Source organism: Chiloscyllium plagiosum, unplaced genomic scaffold, assembly GCF_037043375.1.
Source record: "Chiloscyllium plagiosum isolate Xiang-an unplaced genomic scaffold, Cpla_swu_hap1 HiC_scaffold_27, whole genome shotgun sequence".
Lineage (NCBI taxonomy): Eukaryota > Metazoa > Chordata > Chondrichthyes > Orectolobiformes > Hemiscylliidae > Chiloscyllium > Chiloscyllium plagiosum.
In genome coordinates this window covers 71,953,211-71,975,530 of record NW_028270165.1, presented here as the reverse complement: position 1 = coordinate 71,975,530, position 22,320 = coordinate 71,953,211, and the positions used below count along the sequence as shown (strand labels likewise).

Here is a 22,320-nt window from a genome sequence, read left to right as displayed (position 1 = left end):
CACCCAGACCCATTCCCCTAACACTACGGGCAATTTAGCATGGCCAATTCACCTAACCTGCACATTTATGGACTGTGGGAGTGTAGAGGTTTATAGAATCATGATGGGCATGGATAGGGGGAGTCCGAGACTAGAGATTTAAGGTGAGAGTGGAAAAATTCGTGCAGAGGGGTGGTACGTGCGTGGGAATGAGCTGCCAGAGGAAGTGGTGGAGGCTGGTACAGTTACAACTTTTAAAAGGCATCTGAATGGGGACATGAATAGGAAGAGTTTAGAGGGATAGGGGCCAAATGCTGGAAAATAGGACGAGATTAGGTTAGGGTAGCTGGTTGGACAAGTTGCACCAAAGGGGCTGTTTCTGTGCTGTCCATCTCAAGCTGTTGGCCCGCCCACGCCCGTGACGTCATCGCGCCAGCCGCGCCTGCGCGCTGCGCCCAGCGATCCAAGATGGCGGCGGCTGACCAGAGCCGTCTCCCGGGTAACGGCCGCCATGCCGCAAAAACGGTACCCGCAGGTCGTTGACCGAGGTTTGAAGCGTCTCATGAGCGGTTGCGAACCTTCGCGGTCCGGTCCACCCCACCCCGGCTCCGGCTCCGGCTCCGGGCGCTCCCTCTTCGGCCCCACGACCTTCCCCGCTCGCAGAATGAGACCAACGTCCCTGCCCATCACCGTCGCTGCGCATGCTCCAGAGCCTTGGGGCTGTGCCGCGCCTGCGCACTGCCTTCCTGAGTCCTGGATGGGGGCGTGCCATCAGCGCCGCAAGGGGTGATGGGTAAAGAGCCAACCATTTGCACATTGGCCCCTTGGTGTGGGGCAAGCAAGAATTTAGGAGAAAAATCATAGTGTGAGCGCAAAGGACAGAACTGAGTGCATTCTGGCTAAGTTTGCAGACGATACAAAGATGGGGAGAGGGAAAGGTAGCTTTCAGGAGGCTGCAAAGGATTTGGACAAGTCAGGAGAGTGGGCAAATGAGTGGCAGATGGGAGTACAACACGGGACAGTGTGAGGTCATGCACCTTGGTAGGAAGAATAGAGTCTAAATGGGGAGGAAATTCAGGAGTTCAAAATGCAGAGCGACTCGGGAGTTCTAGTCCAGGATTCGCTCAAGGTTGAGTCGTTAATCAGGAACTCAAATGCACTGATGGAACTTGTTTTGAGAGGACTTGAATATAAAAGCATGGATGTACTTCTGAGGCTATATAAGGCTCTGGTCAGACCACATTTGGAGTATTGTGCGCAGTTTTGTGCCCTGTCTCTCAGGAAGGATGTACTGGCCCCTGGAGCATGTTCAGACGGAGGTTTACAAGAATAGTCCCAGGACTGAAAAGCTATGAGGAAGGCTTGAGGACTCTGGGTCTATACTCAATGGAGTTTAGAGGGATGAGGGAGGATATAATTGAAACATACAGAATACCGAATGGCCTGGACAGAGTAGATTTTGGGAACATGTTTCCATTGGTAGAAGAGACTCGGACCTGAGGGCATTGCCTCAGAGTAAAGGGAGGACCTTTTAGAGTGGAGATAAAGGAGAGACCCTTTAAGCCAAAGAGTGGTGAACCTATGGAATTCATTGCCACAGAAGGCTGTGGGGACCAGGTCATTGAATATACTTAAGATTGAGTTAGATGGGTTCTTTAGTATCAAGGAGATCAAGGGTTACAGGGAGAGTGGGGTTGAGAAACTAATCAGCCATGATTGAATGGCAGAGCAATCGATGGGCTGAATGGCCTAATTTCTGCTCCTATGTCTAATGGACAATGAAGTGCAAGAGTTCGAAAGGGGCCTGATGGTGTTATTCCTGGACTGTTAATCCAGAGTCCCTGGCTATGATCTGGGGACTGGGTTCGAAGGCAGATGTTGGAATTTGAATTCGATAAATATCTGGAATTGAGAGTTCAATGGTGACCATGAATCCATTGTGGATTGTCCCGAAAAACCTATGTGGTTCACTAATGTCCTTCAGGGAAGGAAACTGCTATCTTTATCTAGTCTGACCCCATACGTGACTCCACACCCACAGCAATATGATTGACTCTTAACTGCCCCCTGGACAATTAGGGATGGGCAATAAAAGCTGGTCCAGCCAGTGACACCTTCATGCTGTGAATTAATTTTTAAAGAAAATTAAAAATGAGATTGAAAATTGTCGAGGCACTGACCATAAGTTTTCAGGAGAGACTGAGGTGGTGCCAGAGGTCGAGAGAATGCCAGATGCTATAACCTTGTTCAAATAAAGTGTGTAAAGCTAAGCGCAGTGACTATAGATTATGTTTAGTTTTCAGTTTAACTTCAATAGTGGGAAAACTTTTGGAAACACGAATCCAGGGCTAAATTAATCGACAGAAGTATAAATACAGATGAATCACTGAAAGCCATCTTAGATCTCTCAAAGGGAAATTGTGGGTCATAATTTATTGGAAGTTACCACAGAGCATTGATGTGAGGAATTCTGTTGAGGTAGTGCAGGTGGATTTCCAATAGGCAGGTCATACAGTTTCGCACAACTGACTTGTGAGAAAACTTAACAGCTCCTGAACTTAAAGGGTTTGGAGCAACTTGAATTCTGAGTTGCCTGAGTGACAGGACACAAAAAGTGTTGTGTTAACAAGACTGTCCAAAGATAGTGGATGTTAGAGTCATAGAGATATACAGCATGGAAACAGACCCTTCGGTCCAACCCATCCACGCCGACCAGATATCCCAACCTAATCTAGTCCCAGCTGGCCCGTATCCCTCCAAATCCTTCCTATTCATATACCCATCCAAATGCCTCTGAAATATTGCAATTGTACCAGCCTCCACCACTTCCTCTGGCAGCTCATTCCATACCCGTACCACCCTCTGTGTGAAAAGGTTGCCACTTAGGTCTCTTTTATATCTTTCCCCTCTCACCCTAAACCTATACCCTTGAGTTCTGGACTCCCTGACCCCAGGGAAAAGACTTTGCCTATTTACCCTATCCATGCCCCTCATGATTTTGTAAACCTCTATAAGGTCACCCCTCAGCCTCCGACGTTCCAAGGAAAACAGCCCTAGCCTGTTCAACCTCTCCCTATAGCTCAAATCCTCCAATCCTGGCAACATCCTTGTAAATCTTTTCTGAACCCTTTCAAGTTTCACAACATTTTTTCGATAGAAAGGAGACCAGAATTGCACGCAATATTCCAACAGTGGCCTAACCAATGTCCTGTACAGCCGCAACATGACCTCCCAACTCCTGTACTCAGTGCTCTGACCAATAAAAGAAAGCATACCAAACGCCGCCTTCACTATCCTATCTACCTGTGAATCCACTTTCAAGGAGCTATGAACCTGCACTCCAAGGTCTCTTTGTTCAGCAACACTCCCTAGGACCTTACCATAAAGTGTATAAGGAGAAAGTGAGGTCTGCAGATGCTGGAGATCAGAGATGGAAATGTGTTGCTGGAAAAGCACAGCAGGTCAGGCAGCATCTAGGGAACAGGAGAATCGACGTTTCGGGCATTAGCCCTTCTTCAGGTGTATAAAGTGTATAAGTCCTGATAAGATTTGCTTTCCCAAAATGCAGCACCTCGCATTTATCTGAATTAAATTCCATCTGCCACTTCTCAGCCCATTGACCCATCTGGTCAAGATTCTGTTGTAATCTGAGGTAACCCTCTTCGCCGTCCACTACACCTCCAATCTTGGTGTCATCTGCAAACTTACTAACTATACCTCTTATGCTCGCATCCAAATCATTTATGTAAATGACAAAAAGTAGAGGACCCAGCACCGATCCTTGTGGCACTCCACTGGTCACAGGCCTCCAGTCTGAAAAACAATCCTCCACCACCACCCTCTGTCTTTTACCTTTGAGTCAGTTCTGTATCCAAATGGCTAGTTCTCCCTGTATTCCATGAGATCTAACCTTGCTAATCAGTCTCCCATGGGGAACCTTGTTGAACGCCTTACTAAAGTCCATTTGGATTACATCTACTGCTCTGCCCTCATCAATCCTCTTTGTTACTTCTTCAAAAAACTCAATCAAGTTTGTGAGACATAATTTCCCAACCACAAAGTCATGTTGACTACCCCTAATCAGTCCTTGTCTTTCCAAATACTTGTACATCCTGTCCCTCAGGATTCCCTCCAACAACTTGCCCACCACCGAGCTCAGGCTCACTGGTCTATAGTTCCCTGGATTGTCGTTACCACCCTTCTTAAACTGTGGCACCACGTTCGTCAACCTCCAGTCTTCCGGCACCTCACCTGTGACTATCGATGATACAATTATCTCAGCAAGAGGCCCAGCAATCACTTCTCTAGCTTCCCACAGAGTTCTCAGGTACACCTGATCAGGTCCTGGGGATTTATCCACCTTTAACCGTTTCAAGACATCCAGCACTTCCTCCTCTGTAATCTGGACATTTTGCAAGATGTCACCATCTATTTCTCTACAGTCTATATCTTCCATATCCTTTTTTCTCAGTAAATACTGATGTAAAATACTCAATTAGTATCTCCCCCATTTTCTGCGGCTCCACACAAAGGCCACCTTGCTGATCTTTGAGGGGCCCTATTCTCTCCCTAGTTACCCTTTTGTCCTTAATGTGCTCCCCCACTGACACCTCAGTCACCTGCCCTGCCTTATATCCCAAGAGTAGGTCAAGTTTTGCACCTTCTCTAGTAGGTACATTCACACATACTGAATCAGAAAATGGTCTTGTACGCACTTAACAAATTACTCTCCATCTAAACCTTTAACAGAATGGCAGACCCAGTCTATGGTTGGAAAGTTAAAATCCCCTCCTATAACCACCCTATTATTCTTACAGATAGCTGAGATCGCCTTGCAAGTTTGTTTCTCAGTTTCCCTCTGACTATTAGAGGGTCTATAATACAATCCCAATAAGGTGATCATCCCTTTCTTATTTCTCAGTTCCACCCAAATAACTTGCCTGGATGTATTTCCGGAAATATCCTCCTTCAGCACAGCTGTAATGCTGTCCCTTTCTTCAGGCTGGAGGAAGATTTATAGTGGAGATACCCAGGGGTCCGTGTGTAGATGCTTGTATTTCCTGATATAAGTTGATGGCTGAGACCTTGGTGTTGGGGTCACCATTTCAAAGCTTGTAGACAAAACAAATCAGGCTGAGCTGGCAAGATGGATACAGAACTGGCTTAGTCATTGGAGACAGAGGGGAGCGGTGGAAGGATGCTTTTCAGAATGGAGGGCTGTGACTAATGGTGTTCCATAGGGATCAGTGCTGGGACCTCCGCTGTTCATGATCTGCATCAGTGATTTGGAGGAAAATGTAGCCGGTCGAATTTGTGAGTTTGCGGAAGACCCAAAGATTCGTGGAGTTGCAGGTAGCGAGGAGGATTGTCAGCAGATACAGCAGGATATAGATTACTTGGAGGCATGGGCAGAAAAATGGCAGGTGGAGTTTAATCCGGACAAATGTGAGGTGATGGATTTTGGAAGGTCAAGTACAGGTGGAGATTATACAGTGAATGGCAGAACCTTTAATTGATATGCAGAGGGATCTGGGTGTGCCGCTCCACAGATCACTGAAGGTGGTAGCACAAGCAGTAAGGTTGTAAAAAAGGCCTGTGGCATACTTACCTTCATTGGAAGGGGTATTGAGGAGAAGGATAAAGAAGTTACGCTGCAGTTTGATGGAACTTTAGCTAGGCCACACTTGGAATATTGCGTACAGTTCTGGCCTCATTACCAGAAGGATGTGGATGCTTTTGAAGAGGTATAAGAAAAGATTTACCAGGACGTTGCCTGGTATGGGGGAGTTTAGCTATGAAGAAAGGTTGGCTTTCACGGGAATGCAGAAGGTTGAGGGGTGGATGAAGTTTATAAGATTTTGAATGGCATTGAGAGAGTGGAAGGGATGAGGTTTTTTCCCAGGGTGGAAGGGTCAGTTACTTAGCGGACAAGGATGCAAGGTGCGAGGGGAAGTTTAAAAAGGGATGTGCGAGGCAAGTGTTTCACACAAAGGGTGGCGAGTGCTTGGGACGCGTTGCCAGAGGAGGTGGAGGAAGCAGACACGATTGCAATATTCAAGAAACATTCCGACGAATAAATGAAGAGGGAAGGAATAGAGGGACACGCATCCTGGAAGTGAAGTATGGAAGGGCAAAATGTGACAGCATGGGTTTGGAGGTCCGAAGGGCCTGTTCCTGTGCTGTACTCTTTGTTCATTGTTCTAAATCCTGGATGCTTCATAAATTGTAAGGAAGATAGTATTGAACTTCAAAAAGATGTCGACAAGGGTCGGAGTGAGTGGATTCAAGGCAGCTGATGTTCAGTGCAGAGAACAGTGAAGTATTTCATTTGGTAGGAAGAACATGCACTTAGCACGCTTGCCTTCATTGCTCAGACCTTTGAGTACCGGCGTTGGAACGTTATTTTGAGGTTTTATAGGACATTGGTGAGGCCTCTTCTGAAGTACTGTGTCCAGTTCTGGTCTATCCGTTGTAGGAAGGATATTATTAATTTGGAGGGGGTACAGAAGAGATTTACCAGGTTGTTGCTGGGAAGTTGAGTTACAGGGAGAGGCTGGATTGGCTGGGACTTTCTTCACTGGAGTGTAGGAGGTTGAGAGGTGACCTTATGGAGGTTTATAAAATCACGAGGGGTATAAATAAGGTGAATGGCAGGTATCTTTTGTCTGGGGTGGGGGCTTTCGAGACTAGGGGGCATATTTCTAACGGTGAGAGGAGAAAGACTTAAAAAAAGACATGAGGGGCTTTTTTTTTTACACAGTGAGTGGTTCACGTGTTGAATGAACTTTCCGAAGAAGTGCTGGATGTGGGCACAGTTACAACGTTTAAAAGGCATTTGGATAAGCACATGAATAAGAAGTATTTGGACAGATATGAGCCAAGTGCAGGTAAGTGGGACCAGTTTAGTTTGCGATTATGGATTGGTGGACTGAACAGACTGCTTCTGTGCTTATGACTCTAACACGAAGAAAATATAAAGTAAAGGGTCTAACTCTAAAGAGGGTGAAGGAGTGCGGCCTGGATTTTTGTGTGTGTAAGTCATTGAAGGTGGCCGAAGTTATGGAAGGAGCAGTTATTAAAGGAGCATACAGTCCTGGGCTTTATTAATGGGGGTGTAAAGTAGGAGAGCTGAGAGGATATGTTGAAGTAATTTATGGTAGTAGTTAGATCTCACCTGGAGTATTGTGTACAGCTCTTTAAGATAGATGTGAAGGCATTGATAAGGTAAATACCAAAGGTCTTTTTCCGAGGATGGGAGTGTTCAAATTTCATACTTTTGAGGTAAGAGAAACAAGATTTAAAAGGGACCTGAGAGGCAACCTTTTCACACGGAGAGTGGTTCATGCGTCGAATGAACTGCCAGAGGAAGTGGTAGATGCAGGTACAGTTACAGCATTTGAAAGACGTTGGGATATGGGCCCAATGCAGGCATGTGGGACCAATTCAGTTTGGTATTATGGACGAGTTGGGCCGAGGGGTCTATTTCCATGCTGTATGACTCTCTGGTCTTTGTGAAGAGGTTAATGCGAATGGTTCCAGAGACGAGGATCTTCATTTGGAGAAGATCCTGCTGTTTCTCAAGGGGACGTGCAGGCTGAGAGGCAACGTGATCAAGGTGCTCGCAATCGTGAATGTTCAGCGTTAAGCGGAGGAAGTAGGAGAAAGGTTGTAGGGGAGATCGTCATCTAGAGGGCTGGTGCAGACCCAGTGGCTGAAACTACCCCCTGCTGTGTTGTAACAATTCTGAGATTCCGTGTAAATTTGACACCCGAACCACACAAGGAGACGTCAAGAGTGGTGACTGATGGTCAAAGAGGTTGGTTTGTAGGAGTATCTTAAAGGAGGAAAGTGAGCGACAGAGTTGGGAGGAAATTTCAGCGCTTATTGTTTCACAGGGCCAGCAACACCGGAGCAGTTCAAAACGGGGTGTTCCAGAGGGCAGAATTAGAGGAGCATGGAGGCTTTGGAGGCTTATGGGACCAGAGGTTATTGTGGAGACAGGGCGGGGCGTGGCCAAGGAGAGAGTTATAAAACAGGGTTGAAAACAAGCTGGTTGAGTGGTTAGTACTGCTGCCTCACGACACCAGGGAACATGAGTTGGCTTTGGCAAATAGGGTTAAGGAGAATCCAAATGGGTTTTATAAATACATTAAGGACAAAAGGGTAACGAGGGAGAGAATAGGACCCCTCAAAGATCAGCAAGACAGCCTATGTGTGGAGCCACAGGAGATGGGTGAGATACTAAACGAGTATTTTGCATCTGTGTTTACTGTGGAGAAGGACATGGAAGATACAGAATGAGGGGAAGTAGATGGTGACATCTTGGAAAATGTCCATATTACAGGGGAGTAGGTGTTGGATGTCTTAAAATGCATAAAGATGGATAAATACCCACAACCTGATCAGGTGTAAACTAGAACTCTGTGGGAAGCTAGGCAAGTGATTGCTGGGCCTCTTGCTGAGATATTTGTATCATCAATAGTCACAGGTGAGGTGCTGCAAGACTGGAGGTTGGCTAACGTGGTACCACTATTTAAGAAGGGTGGCTAGGAAAAGCCAGAGAACTATAAACCGGTGAGCCTGACATTTGGTGGTGGGCAAGTTGTTGGAGGGAATCCTGAGGGACAGGATATACATACATTTGGAAAGGCAAGGCCCAATTAGGGGTGGTGAACATGGCTTTGTGCATGGGAAATCATATCTCACTAATTTGGTTAAGTGTTTTGAAGAAGTAACAAAGAGGTTTGATGAGGGCAGAGCAGTGGACGTGATCTATATGGACTTCAATAAGGCGTTCGACAAGGTTCCTCATGGTCGACTGCTTAGCAAGGTTAGATCACATGGAATACAGGGAGAACTAGCAATTTGGATATAGGACTGGTCGAAGTTAGAAGACAGACAGTGGTGGTGGAGGATTGCTTTTCAGACTGGAGGCCCGTGACCTGTGGTGTGCCACAAGGATCGGTGCTGGGTCCACTGCTTTTCGTAATTTATATAAATGATTTGGATATGAACGTAGGAGGTATAGTTAGTAAGTTTGCAGATGACACCAAAATTGGAGGTGTAGTGGACAGCGAGGAAGGTTACCTCAGAGTACAATGGGATCTTGATCTGATGGGCCAATGGGCTGAGGAGTGGCAGATGGGGTTCAATTTACATAAATGTGAGGTGCTACATTTTGGAAAGGCAAATCAGGGCAGGACTTATACATTTAATGGTAAGGTCCTGGGGAGTGTTGCTGAACAAAGAGACCTTGGAGTGCAGGTTCATAGCTCCTTGAAAGTGGAGTCGCAGGTAGATAGGATAGTGAAGAAGGCATTTGGTATGCTTTCCTTTATTGGTCAGAGCATTGAGTATAAGAGTTGGGAGGTCATGTTGTGGCCACTTTTGGAATATTCTGTGTAATTCGGGTCTTCCTGCTATAGGAAGGATAGTGTGAAACTTGAAAGGGTTCAGAAAAGATTTACAAGAATGTTGCCAGGGTTGGAGGGTTTGAGCTGTAGGGAGAGGCTGAACAGGCTGGGGCTGTTTTCCCTGGAGCGTCGGAGGCTGAGGGGTGACCTTATAGAGGTTTATAAAGTCATGAGGGGGCATGGATAGGGTAAATAGACAAAGTCTTTTCCCTGGGGTGGGTGAGTCCAGAACTAGAGGGCATAGGTTTAGGGTGAGAGGGGAAAAATTTAAAAGGAACCTAAAGGGCAACTCTTTCATACAAAGGGTGGTGTGTGTGTGGAATGAGCTGCCAGAGGAAGTGGTGGAGGTGGGTACAATTACATTTACAAGGCGTAAGGGTGTGTTCATGAATAGGAAGGGTTTAGAGGGACATGGTGCAAACGCTGGTAAATGGGACTAGATTAATTTAGGATATCTCGTTGGCATGGATGAGTCAGACCGAAGTGTCTGTTTTCATGCTGTACATCTCTATGACTGTCTGTGTGTGGAGTTTGCATGTTTTCTGCTGTGTCTGTGTGGTTTTCTTTGAAGTGTTCTGGTTTCTTCCCACAGTCCGAAGATGTGCACTTAGATGGTTTGGCTGTGTTAAATTGCCAATAGTGTCCAGGGATTTGCAGGCTGGGGTAGATTAGCCATGTAAATGCAGAGTTACCGCGATAGGATGGGATGGTCCTCAGAGGGTCGCTGTGGACTTGATGGACTGAATGGCCTGCTTCCCACACTGCAGGGATTCTGTATTTTAAAATGGAGAAATGGACACAGGAGCAAGGGCTGAATAAGACTCTGTGAGAGTAAGGATGCTCTCAGATTTACAGGGTTGGGGGGGGGGGTGGGGTGGTTTGAATGTGGGAGTCTACACAGAAGGGCATCAGAACATCCAGATTTCGAGGTGACAAAGCTGAGCCTGAGGTGGAACTGACCTGGTCAGAAGCTCAGCTGGAGGTGAAATATGACACTTGAGATTGTGACCAGTCTTCTGTGGCCTCAAAGACAGGGGATTGGAGTCCGAAATGAAGGAGCAGAGCTTCAGGCAAGGCCTGAAGACAACGGCTTTGGTCTCCTCTGTTTAAATAGAGGAGGTTTCCGCTTCTCCGGTGCTGGGGTGTCAGGCAGGCAAAGGGAATCGGTGCAGGAACGGGCCTTCAATCCCCCCGAAAGCCTGCTCCACTACTCAGCCAGATTGTGGTCGATCTGCCCCAGGTCTCAACTTCTCCTCGTGTCAGCTGTTCCCAGTCCAAAGCTTCCCGGTATTTCAAAGATCCATCCACCTCTTCTTTGATCCGCGCCTCCAAGATTCCCTGGGGTAGAGAGTTCTAGACATTCCTGAAATCTCTGAGAGAAGAAATTCCCAGCATTAAATGAGTGGGCCTTCGTCTGTAAGCGTGTCTGTGAGTTTGAGTCACAGAGTCATACAGTAAGGAAACAGATTCTTCGATCCAACTTGCCCAAGCTGACCTTGTTCCCACTTGCCTGCATTTGGCCTCTATCCCTCCATTCCCTTTCCTCTTCATGTACCTATCCAAATGTCTTTCAAATGTTGTAACTGTATCCGTATCCACCACTTCCTTTGGATGTTCATACACTCTGAGTGTAAAAGAAAAGTTGCCCCTCGTGTCCTTTTTAAAACTTGCGGAGGCATGGGATTGGGAGTGATTTAACGGTTTGGATCAGAAAATGGCTAGCTGTAAGAAGACACGGTGGTGGGTCAATAGGAATGTCCATCCCGGAGTTCAGTTCCTAGTGGTGTACCGCAAGGGTCTGTTTCGGGGCCACTGCTGTTTGTCATTTATATAAATGACCTGGATGAGGGCGTAGAAGGATAGGTTAGTACACTTGTGGATGACACTAAAGCCAATAGAGTTGTGGACACTACAGAAGGATGTTGCAGGTTACAGAGGGACATAGATAAGCTGCAGAGCTGGGCTGAGAGGTGGCAAATGGAGTTTCATGCCGGAAAGTGTGAAGTAGTTTACTTTGGAAGGAGTAACAGGAATGCAGAGCACTGGGCTAATGGTAAGATTCTTGTTAGTGTGGATGAGCAGAGAGGTCTTGGTGTTCAAGTGCATAGATCCCTGAAAGTTGCCACCCGGGTTGATGGGGTTGCTAAGAAGGCAATATGGTGTGTTAGCTTTTATTAGCCGACAGATTGAGTTTAGGAACCATGAGGTCATGTTGCAGCTGTACAAAACTCTGGTGCGGCCAACACTTGGGAGTATTGCGTATAGTTCTGGTGACCGCATCACAGGAAGGATGTGAAAGCTTTGGAAAGGGTTCCGAGGAGATTTACCAGAAAGTTGCCTGGTATAGAGGGAAGGTTTTAGGAGGAAAGGCTGAGGGCCTTGAGGCTGTTTTCGTTGGAGAGAAGAAGGTTGAGAGGTGACTTAACAGAGACATACAAGATAGTCAGAGGATTAGTTAGGGTGGACAGTGAGAGCCTTTTTCCTCGGATGGTGATGACTATCACGAGGGGACATAACTTTAAATTGAGGGGTGATAGATATAGGGCAACGTCAGAGGTAGTTTCTTTACTGAGAGTAGTAGTTAGGGCATGGAAGGCCCTGCCTGCAACAGAAGTGGACTCGCCAACATTAAGGGGATTTAAATGGTCATTGGATAAACATATGGATGATAATGGAATAATGTAGGTTAGATGGGCTTCAGATTGGATTCACAGGTCAGCACAACATTGAGGGCCGAAGGGCCTGGACTGTGCTGTTATGTTCTATGTTCTCCTCTCAGCTTAAAACAATACACCTGCTGAAAATGTGTTGCTAGAAAAGCACAGCAGGTCAGGCAGCATCCAAGGAACAGGGGAATCGACGTTTCGGGCATGAGCCCTTCTTCAGGAATGAGGAGAGTGTGCCCAGCAGGCTAAGATAAAAGGTAGGGAGGAGGGACTTGGGAGAGGGGCGTTGGAAATGCGATATGTGGAAGGAGGTCAAGGTGAGGGTGATAGGCCGGAGTGGGGGTGGGGGCGGAGAGGTCAGGAAGAAGATTGCAGGTTAGGAAGGTAGTGCTGAGTTCGACGGTTGGGACTGAGACAAGGTGGGGGGAGGGGAAATGAGGAAACTGGAGAAATCTGAGTTTATCCCTTGTGGTTGGAGGGTTCCCAGGCGGAAGATGGGGCGCTCTTCCTCCAGCCGTCGTGTTGCTATGGTCTGGCGATGGAGGAGTCCAAGGACCTGCATGTCCTTGGTGGAGTTGGAGGGGGAGTTGAAGTGTTGAGCCACGGGGTGGTTGGGTTGGTTGGTCCGGGTGTCCCAGAGGTGTTCTCTGAAACGTTCCGCAAGTAGGCGGCCTGTCTCTCCAATATAGAGGAGGCCACATCGACTGCAGCGGATGCAGTAAATGATGTGAGTCAAGGTGCAGGTGAATTTGTGGCGGATATGGAAGGATCCCTTGGGGCCTTGGAGAGCAATAAGGGGGAAGGTGTGGGCGCAAGTTTTGCATTTCTTGCGGTTGCAGGGGAAGGTGCCGGGAGTGTTGGGTTGGGTTGGTGGGGGTGTGATCCTGACGAGGGAGTCACGGAGGGAGTGGTCTTTTCGGAACACTGATAGGGAAGGGGAGGGAAATATATCCCTGGTGGTGGGGTCCGTTTGGAGGTGGTGGAAATGACGACGGATGATACGATGTATATGGAGGTTGGTGGGATGGTAGGTGAGGACCAGTGGGGTTCTGTCCTGGTGGCGATTGGAGAGGTGGGGCTCAAGGGCGGAGGAGCGGGAAGTGAAGGAGATGCGGTGGAGAGCATCGTCGATCACGTCTGGGGGGAAATTGCGGTCTTTGAAGAAGGAGGCCATCTGGGTTGTTCGGTATTGGAACTGTTCCTCCTGGGAGCAGATGCGGAGGAGACGAAGGAATTGGGAATATGGGATGGCGTTTTTACAGGGGGCAGGGTGGGAGGAGGTGTAGTCTAGTTAGCTGTGGGAGTCAGTCGGTTTATAGTAAATGTCCATATTGATTCGGTCATCCGAGGTAGAAATGGAGAGGTCTAGGAAGGGGAGGGAGGAGTCTGAGATGGTCCAGGTGAATTTAAGGTCGGGGTGGAAGGTGTTGGTAAAGTGGATGAACTGTTCAACCTCCTTGTGGGAGCATGAGGCAGCGCTGATACAGTCATCGTTGTAGCGGAGGAAAAGGTGGGGGGTGGTGTCAGTGTAGTTGCGGAAGATGGACTGTTCCACATACCCTACGAAGTGGCAGGCATAGCTGGGGCCCATGCGGGTGCCCATGGCTACTCCTTTGGTTTGGAGGAAGTGGGAGGATTGGAAAGAGAAGTTATTCAGAGTGAGGACCAGTTCAGTCAGTTGAAGCAGGGTGTCAGTGGAAGGGTACTGGTTGGTACGGCGGGAAAGGAAGAAGCGGAGGGCTTTGAGTCCTTTGTGATGGGGATTGGAGGTGTACAAGGGACTGGATGTCCATGGTGAAGATAAGGCGTTGGGGACCGGGGAAGCGAAAATCATGGAGGAGGTGGAGGGCGTGGGTGGTGTCCCGAACGTAGGTGGGGAGTTCTTGGACTAAGGGGGACAGGACCGTGTCGAGGTATGCAAAGATGACTTTAGTGGGGCAGGAGCAGGCTGAGACAATGGGTCAGCCGGGGCAGTCAGGTTTGTGGATTTTGGGCAGGAGGTAGAAACGGGCGGTTCGGGGTTGTGGGACTATGAGGTTGGAGGCGGTGAATGGGAGATCACCCGAGGTGATGAGGTTCTGGATGGTCTGGGAGATGATGGTTGGTGGTGGGAGGTGGGGTCATGGTCAAGGGGGCAGTAGGAGGAGGTGTGCACGAGCTGGCGTTTAGCCTCAGCAGTGTAAAGGTAAGTGAGGCAAACTACTACCGCGCTTCCCTTGTCTGCCAGTTTGATAGTGAGGTTGGGGTTGTTACAGAGGGAGTGGAGGGCTGCATGTTCCGAGGGTGAGAGGTTGGAGTGGGTGAGAGGGGTGGAGAGGTTGAGGCGGCCAATGTCATGGCGGCAGTTGGCAATGAAGAGATCGAGGGCAGGTAAGAGGCCAGCACGGGGTGTCCAGGTGGATGGGGTGCGTTGGAGGCGGGAGAAGGGGTCGTCAGAGGGTGGGTGAGAATCCTGGTTGGAGAAATGGGCACGGAGGCGAAGGCGGCGGAAGAATTGTTCAATGTCTTGCCGCGTGTTGAACTCGTTAATCTGAGAGTGCAGGGGAATGAAGGTGAGGCCTCTGCCGAGAACTGAGCTTTCATCCTCAGAGAGGGGTCGTTCTGGAGGAATGGTGAAAACACAGCAGGGCTGGGAGCCAGGACCTGGGACCTGGTGTGGGGCTGGAGCTGGGAGTGGGGGGCGGGGTTAGGCGTGTTGATGGAGATCGGGGCGGGGGTGGGGTTCGGCGTGGGGGCGGGGTTAGGCGTGCGAACGGAGATCGGCGTGGGGGCGGAGACGCACGCGGCGCGGTCGTTGTGCTGCGCTTTTCCAGCAACACATTTTCAGCTCTGATCTCCAGCATCTGCAGTCCTCACTTTCTCCTTAAAACAATACGCCCCCTAGTTTGAACTTCCCTACTCTGAGGAAAAGATACTTGCTATTCACCTTATCTGTGCCCTTCATGATTATATAAACCTCAACAGGTCACCCCTCCACCTCCATTGGAAAAGGTCTCGGCCTGTCATTACAACTCAAACCCTCCACTCCCAGCAACATCCTGGTAAATCTTTTCTGAACCCTCACTGATTTTAATGGTATCCTTCCTATAACAGGGCACCCAGAACTCTACACAGTCCTGACCACCACCCTGCACAACGTCAACATGATGTCCCAACTCTGATACTCGAAGGTCTGATGAATTAAAGCAAGCGTGCCAAACGCCCTTCTTAACCACTCTGTCGATATGTGATGCAAATTTCAAAGAATAGGTCCCTCTGTTCTACGAGACTCCCCAAGCCCCTACCATTAATTGTATAAGTCCTATCCTTGTTTATTTCACCAGAATGCAATGCCTCGCATTTATCCAAATTAAACTCCATCTGCCACTCCCCAGCCCATTGACCAAGATCTCTTCTTAGTCTTAGGTAGCTTTCTTCACTGTCCACTACACCACCGACTTTAGTGTCATCCGCCAACTTCCTATATTGTCCTAAACCTCCTCTCATCCAAATCATTTACAACCAAAAGTGGACCCAGTACTGATGCCTGAGGCGCACCGCTGGTCACAGGCCTCCAGTCTGACAAACAAGCCTCCGCCACCACCCTCTGCCAAGCCAATTATGTATCCAATTGGCAAGCCTACCCTGAAACCCGTGTGATCTCACTTGACTACCTAGTCGACCATGCCGAGCCTTGTCAAAGGCTTTACTAAGGTCCAAGTAAACAGCGTCTACTGTTCTGCCCTCATCAGTCATTTTTGGGTGTTAGTTCCTCAAAAGCTGAATCAGGTTTGTGTGACACGATTTCCCGTGCCACCCCTAACCAAGGCTTGCCTCTCCGAATGCATTTCGGAATCAGCCCCGACAGCCTACCCACCACCGATGCCAGGCTCACCGGCCTACGGTGTCCCAGGCTTCTCCCTATCCCCCGCATCCTCTGAACGTCGACCCCTGACAAGCGCCCTGAGAATTTTGGAGGTTTCAGTCCGACCTGCATTTATTTCCCCCAAAGGCAGGGCCGAAGCTGTCCAGCCAGTCTGGGATAAGTCAACCCGTCCGTCGCAGGAATCGGCCCAGTGAGTCTTCAAAGGGGGGTGACGACGCTCACTTACACCTCCTGCCCTGGTCCTTCTGGTTGGTGGTGGGGGAGAGAGAGGGTTTGGGAGATTCGGGGCCAGTAGTAAAAGGGTCTGAGCTGTGGATGCCTAAAACCCCTGTCCCTTCAGCACCCTCTGACGGCCCCAGCTTTATCATGCCTGCCCTCCCTGCGAAACGGGAGCCTTGCGGAATTGCAGGACGGGTGACCGACAGGTTCACGATCCCGATGAGCTGAGTCTTTATTTTTGTGAGGGGGGAGGTGGGGGTTACAAATCACCCAACACCAGGTTATAGTCCGACAGGTTTAATCGGAAACACTGGCTTTGGGAGAGACGCTCCTTCATCAGGGGGGTTGTGGAGAATAAGATTGTAAGACACGGAATTTATAGCAAAAGTTTACAGTGTGATAGAACTGGAATGACATATTGAAAGAGGCCGGATTGCGAGTTAAACTTTCGATATGTCATTTCTGTAAACTTTTGCTATAAATTCCGTGTCTTACAATCTTATTCTCCACAACCCCCCTGATGAAGGAGCGTCTCTCCCAAAGCGAGTGTTTCCGATTAAACCTGTCGGACTATAACCTGGTGTTGGGTGATTTGTAACTTCGTACACACAAAGACAGGTCGCGAACCTGTTCATCTGCCTTTGGGGGGAGGGGGGGGGGGATCGAAATTAGCCCACGGGAAGATGCTGAATTGTTACACACACACACACCCCAAAAAAAATGATTTGGAGAGGCCGGTGTTGGACTGGGAGGGTGTGTGTGTGTGTGTGTACACAGTTAAAAGATCACCCAACACCAAGGTTATAGCCCGACAGGTTTAATTGGAAGCTGCTCCTCGGACGCTGCCCTTGAACTGCTGTGCTTTTCCAGCACCACTGACCCAGAGTCTGGTTTCCACCATCCGCAGTCATTGTTTTTAACCCCCTTTAATCGGAAGCAACACTAGCTTTAGGAGCGACGCTGTCACCTGATGAAGGAGCGTCTCTCTCAAAGCTAGCGCTTCCAAATAAACCTGTCGGACTGCAGCCTGGTGTTGGGTGATTTGTAACTTTCGTGCAGCCCCCCCCCCAGTCCAACACCGGCCTCTCCAAACCCTGTCTGTGTGTGTGTGTGTGTGTTTGTGTTGTTGTTTGACACTGGGCTTCCTTCCTTTTCTGTTTTAACTCAGCTTTCGCCGGGTGTTTGAGGAGGAGGAGGAGGAGGAGGAGGATTTGCAGCCTGGGAAGCCGAGCCCACCCCCTCTCGCCCCCATCCGCGGTGCGGGCGGAGCCGAGCGCGACCGGGCGCAGCATGGAGCGGCACCGGCGCAGCCCCGCCGGCCGGCGGCCGTTCGCCTGCCCCGAGTGCGGCCGGGGCTTCGCCCTGCCGTGCAACCTGCTGGCCCACCGGCGGGTGCACTCGGACGAGCGGCCGTTCCGCTGCCCGGACTGCGGCAAGCGCTTCAAGAGCGCCGGGGAGCTGAGCCGGCACCAGCGGGTGCACACCGACGAGCGGCCGTTCCGCTGCCCGGACTGCGGCGCCGGCTTCAAGCAGCCGTCCGACCTGACCGTGCACCGGCGGGTGCACACCGGCGAGCGGCCGTTCCGCTGCCCGGAGTGCGGCCGGGGCTTCACCCAGCTGGCCAACCTGCTGACCCACCGGCGGGTGCACACCGGCGAGCGGCCGTTCCGCTGCCCCGAGTGCGGCCGGGGCTTCACCACCCTGGCCAACCAGCTGGAGCACCGGCGGGTGCACACCGGCGAGCGGCCGTTCCGGTGCCCGGCGTGCGGCCGGGGATTCGCTCACTCGTCCACCCTGGTGCGGCACCAGCGAGTGCACCGGTGAGGCCGCTGGCACTGGCGACGGGATCACCGCGGTTCGACCCCTGCGTGACGTTACGCTCCTTGAGTTTCCCCGTGCTCTGGACAAAAGCCGAAATAAATCGCTTTCAAACATTTCGAAGAGGTGCCCGTCCAAGTCTGTCGCCCCGTGTGCATTTGTTCTCAAGTCGGTGCCTCTCTCTCCTTGGTTTCCGACGTGTGCTCATGCAGGAGGGTCTTGCGGGCTTCTTAATCCCTCCACGTCCCTCCAATCAGCTGTCCCTTCCTTTCCCCAAACCCACTGGGCCAAACCTCCTCCAAATCTCCCGTTTCACCAGGCTCTGAAATTTGCACGTTTCTGTCTTTTCTTTCTTCCCCCCCCCCCCCCCCCCAATTCTCTCTCAGCAACTCTGTTGTCCCTGGGAGCCACCTGACCACCCAATCCCATTCCCACTGGACCCCACGAGTGCACAGCAGAAGGAGGGATGGAAAGAAGGGAGAAACTCGCCAGCTCTGCACCGGGCAGCTACCAAGTCCTGAATCCCGTGCCCGAGACTCCACAAGGTGTTGCAAAAAACCTCCCCTTGGGCCGGTGACTGGCTCCATCCCGCCCTCCTGGCTGTAGGCATGACAAACATGTGGCTGCGGAAGGGATGGCCGGCACTGCGGGTGGTCCACGTGTACACACGCAAAGACACGACAGCACTGCCCACATGCACTGGTCTGTCGACTGCTGGCTGTGCCCTGACCATGCTCTGGACTGAGGACGGAAACTGAATGTGGAGGAAAGAGATGGAGGGGTGCGTTTAGATTTCAGCCCAGGGAGGAGGGATGACGTGTTGTGTCGAACAGGGATTTGCAGCTTTGGGGAAACAAGACATGGCGGGAGGGAGGAGGGGTGGTGGGTGAAGAAAATGTTCCGTAGAAACTGAAATTGTCTGAATTTGTATCCTGGGCTGACTTGTGTTGACCTTTGTCCTTTTTGCAGGTCAGTAAAGACTCAAACCAAACGTCGCAACAGAGTCAGTCAGTCAGTTCATCAGAACCTGATATATCGTTCTGCCTCGGACAGCGGAAGGTGAAGTGCTTCCCTGTTCTGTCTCAGCGAAAAAGGTTTTGAGTATTTGGCGAGACTGGAAAAGCGTGCATGCACCCAAGTGAGAGTGAACCCACTGTAGAGAGAGCTACAGCGGCCTGAGAAACATCAAAACATTCACATGGTTGGTTGGTGGGTGGGGGAGCCGTCGGTGTGTTTTGTGTGTGGATGGGGCCCAACTGGTTATTACCCCTGGGAACCAGGAGGACACCCACCCACACCGTGGAGAAACGCGTGGACTGTGGGAAAGCATTTAATTGCCCGTCCCAGTTGGAAACCCACCAACGCGCGAAGCCGTGCTCCTGTTCCGTGTGCGGTAAAGGATTTACTCAGGCAGCCTCCCTCACGTTACACCCAGCGGGTTCACACCGGGGAGAGAACCGTTCACCTGCCACCGCGTGTGGGAAAGCATTCACCAGGTCCTTCAACCTGTCGGCACCTGTGCGTGTTCACAAGTGACTGCTGGAGACCAGGCTCTGCTGTTATTGATGCTGTGAATCACACCCAGGATTTAGAGTCTGACAATACTGGGTTTGCTTCTTCTGATGTGAACAACCCCGTAAGAAGCTGGAATTTAATTTCTGGTTCCAATATCCGCCCCCCCCCCCCCCCACCCCTCCTGTTTTTTTTTACGGACACTGCCACATGCAGTCCTTTCCCTTCGCTCAAGAAACCTCGTCCAGAATAAATCTTCGAACTTTGACTTCGATCTGAAATCGGCCTTTGGTGCAAAATCTGCAACTCGGTGTCTGAAAGGTTCCACTGACGAATGTCTCCAGTTAAGTTGATTATCCCTTCCCGCCAGTTCCTGCACATCCCGTCACTGTGGCACCTCGATCACAAGGTTATATTGTCAAGGAACATGAAACAGAACGGCGAAATATTCCACCGGCACATCAATAAATGCTGCGCCAGTCGACATTGATATTGAAGAAGTGTCGAAGTTGATGAGTTCAGTCAGTCCAGCCAAACTGCACAGGCGCAGAAATTCCCAGCTACTGCTGCAGCTTCATGACCTCCTGCTCGTCAAGATGGGGTGTTGGGTGCCCCTCAGTTTGAAAGGTGATATCTGAATTTCAAACTGCACATCTTTAAGCGAACAGCGCAGGATCTTAATGACCCCTCCTGTACCCAAGGCTCATGGCTTGTTTCCCTCCCGTACCTGTAACATGTCTATCTCCGCCGTCAGTGCCAGGAAAATAGGCTACGGGACAGGGTGGCACACCCTTCACCTCTGACTCCACTGAATAACACCTCACTGGAAGAGGTCAGCAGATTCGAGCTGCGACCATGTTTGGCTGATCCTCAAATTGTGGGTCCTTGTCAGCCAGTGCCGACTGCTCGAGCTCAAGCATTGAGCCCATTTGCAGGACGGAAGGTGGTCACGTTCCCAGGATTTTCTGTGTGGGAGGCTGTAGGATCAGCAACATGTCTAAACCCCTGCGCCAAGGATGCTTGCGAGCCTGATGTGAAGGCCCAAAGTATCGACTTTCACACCCTTGGAGACACTGACTGACAACCGAGGAAAGTGGCAACATCACCTGTGAGGCATGCGTGTGTCTGACTGACTCTGTTGCGATGTTTGGTTTGAGTCTTTACTGACCTGCAAAAAGGACAAAGGTCAACACAAGTCAGCCCAGGATAGAAATTCAGACAATTTCAAACATGTGCCGATACCAAAGACAACATCTTCCTACAATGACATCTGAAAACGATTTCACATGTGGCAGAACCTGCCTCTTGCAGATTGGCCTCTTTCGACATGAATAAAAGCATTGCAGGTGTCTCATCTTACGGGAATGAAAATATGATCGGCAGAATATCGCCATCACGTGGTATAGACACGTTGCTGTGATCTGTCTGCTGACTTGCTCCGCTATCTCATTCTGTCCAATCATTTTCAGCCCTGTAAAATATCCGTAGCTTTCAAATCAGAAATTTCTTAATTCTGAGCTCAAATTTTGGTCAGGCCACATTTAGAGTATTGCATTCAGTTCTTGTTCACCACAAGACAGGAGGATGTGGTCGCTTTGGAGAGGGTGCAGAAGAGGTTGACCAGGATGCTGCTGGGGTGAGAGGGTATGAACAATATGCAGAGGCTAGAAAAACCTGGGTTGCTTTCTCTGGAGCTACAGAGGCTGGGGATAGACTTGATAAGCGTCTGTAAAATTATGAGATGCAGAGATAGGGTTGACAGTCAGAGCCTTTCTTCCGGGGTTGAAATGTCTAATCTTAGGGGGCATGTATTTAAGGTTGGGGGGGGGGGGAGTGTTTTACGCAGAGTGATAGGAGTCTGGAACGCAGATACAATAGGAGCATTTAAGGAACTTTTAGATAAGCACATGAATATGCAAGGTATGGAGGGATGTCAACTAAGGATAGGAAAAAGGGATTAGTTTCATTTGGCATTACATTTAGCACAGCATCATGTGTGCAGTTCTATGTATTCTAAATCAATTCTGTCCTTGCATTTTCACTAACATCGTTTCTATTGAACAAGACAATATATCTTTTAACCAGCACTGCCACCCATATTCTTTTTTTTTCTGAACACTCGATATCCTAGAAAAGTCATTACTCAGTCGTCCTATTTTGTCTCTTCCCTTTTGATAATGCTGCACACAGCCATATTCCCACATAGCTATTTATGCTTGTAGCTTCTAACCCTACTTTATGTACTTATGTTCGGGTATTTTGAGGGGTGAGACCTGGCAAAGGCATAATGGACTGATTGACTTCCTTTGTGTTGGAAAATTTTGACCCACTCACTGAGCCTTTTCTCAACCATCCCTTTGACTTTGACATCCTTCCTTGGTGTATGATACCATAAACCTGGAACAATATTCTTACCGCAGCCAAAGCAATGATTTACCAGTTTGCTTCACAAGTGTAGGGTAATGGGTCCAAACACTATTTTAAACTTATAACCAACCCCACAGATCCGTGAATGCTGGAGATCTGAAACAAAATCAGAAATTGCTGGGAGAACTCAGCAGCATCTGTTAAAGGGCAAGTGGAGTTAACATTTTGGGTGAATTTCTGATTTTAAATATTTTAATACCTGCCGAGATAACATAGTTCTGAAGAAGGGTCACTGGACCCGAAGCGTTCACCCTGCTTTCTCGCCACAGATGCTATCAGACTTGCTGAGTTCCTCGAGCAATTTCTGATTTTGTCTAACATTTTAAACTTGTCCTGCAAGCTGAAGTCTTTGCGTGCGTAAAACCCTTGTAACGTGGCTAAAATAAATCGAGGTAAAGTGTCTGACACTTTGTGTATGATG

The 22,320-nt window shown here is 49.5% G+C and overlaps 1 protein-coding gene across 4 annotated transcripts; it reads left to right on the top strand.

The window, feature by feature from the left end:
* Nucleotides 1-433: 433 nt before the first annotated feature.
* LOC122543586 (uncharacterized) lies at nt 434-18,083 on the top strand. 4 transcript variants are annotated; one of them, XM_087974862.1, is made up of 3 exons: nt 434-527; nt 6,740-6,866; nt 17,311-18,083. In XM_087974862.1, exons 2-3 carry the CDS (start codon nt 6,827-6,829, stop codon nt 17,964-17,966), a joined length of 696 nt encoding a protein of 231 aa, XP_087830988.1. In that variant the 5' UTR covers nt 434-527; nt 6,740-6,826; the 3' UTR covers nt 17,967-18,083. The 4 variants fall into 4 exon arrangements, with proteins under 4 accessions (XP_087830988.1, XP_087830991.1, XP_087830990.1 ...); XM_087974864.1 differs by having other exon boundaries at nt 490-504; XM_087974863.1 differs by having other exon boundaries at nt 498-514.
* The last annotated feature ends 4,237 nt before the right edge of the window (nt 18,084-22,320 follow it).

Coding starts and splice junctions, on each gene's coding strand:
- LOC122543586 (XM_087974862.1), top strand. CDS start 6,827: ATGAATAAGAAGTATTTGGACAGATATGAGCCAAGTGCAG. Junction 6,867..17,310: donor CAGATATGAGCCAAGTGCAG/GTAAGTGGGACC, acceptor GTTTTAACTCAG/CTTTCGCCGGGTGTTTGAGG.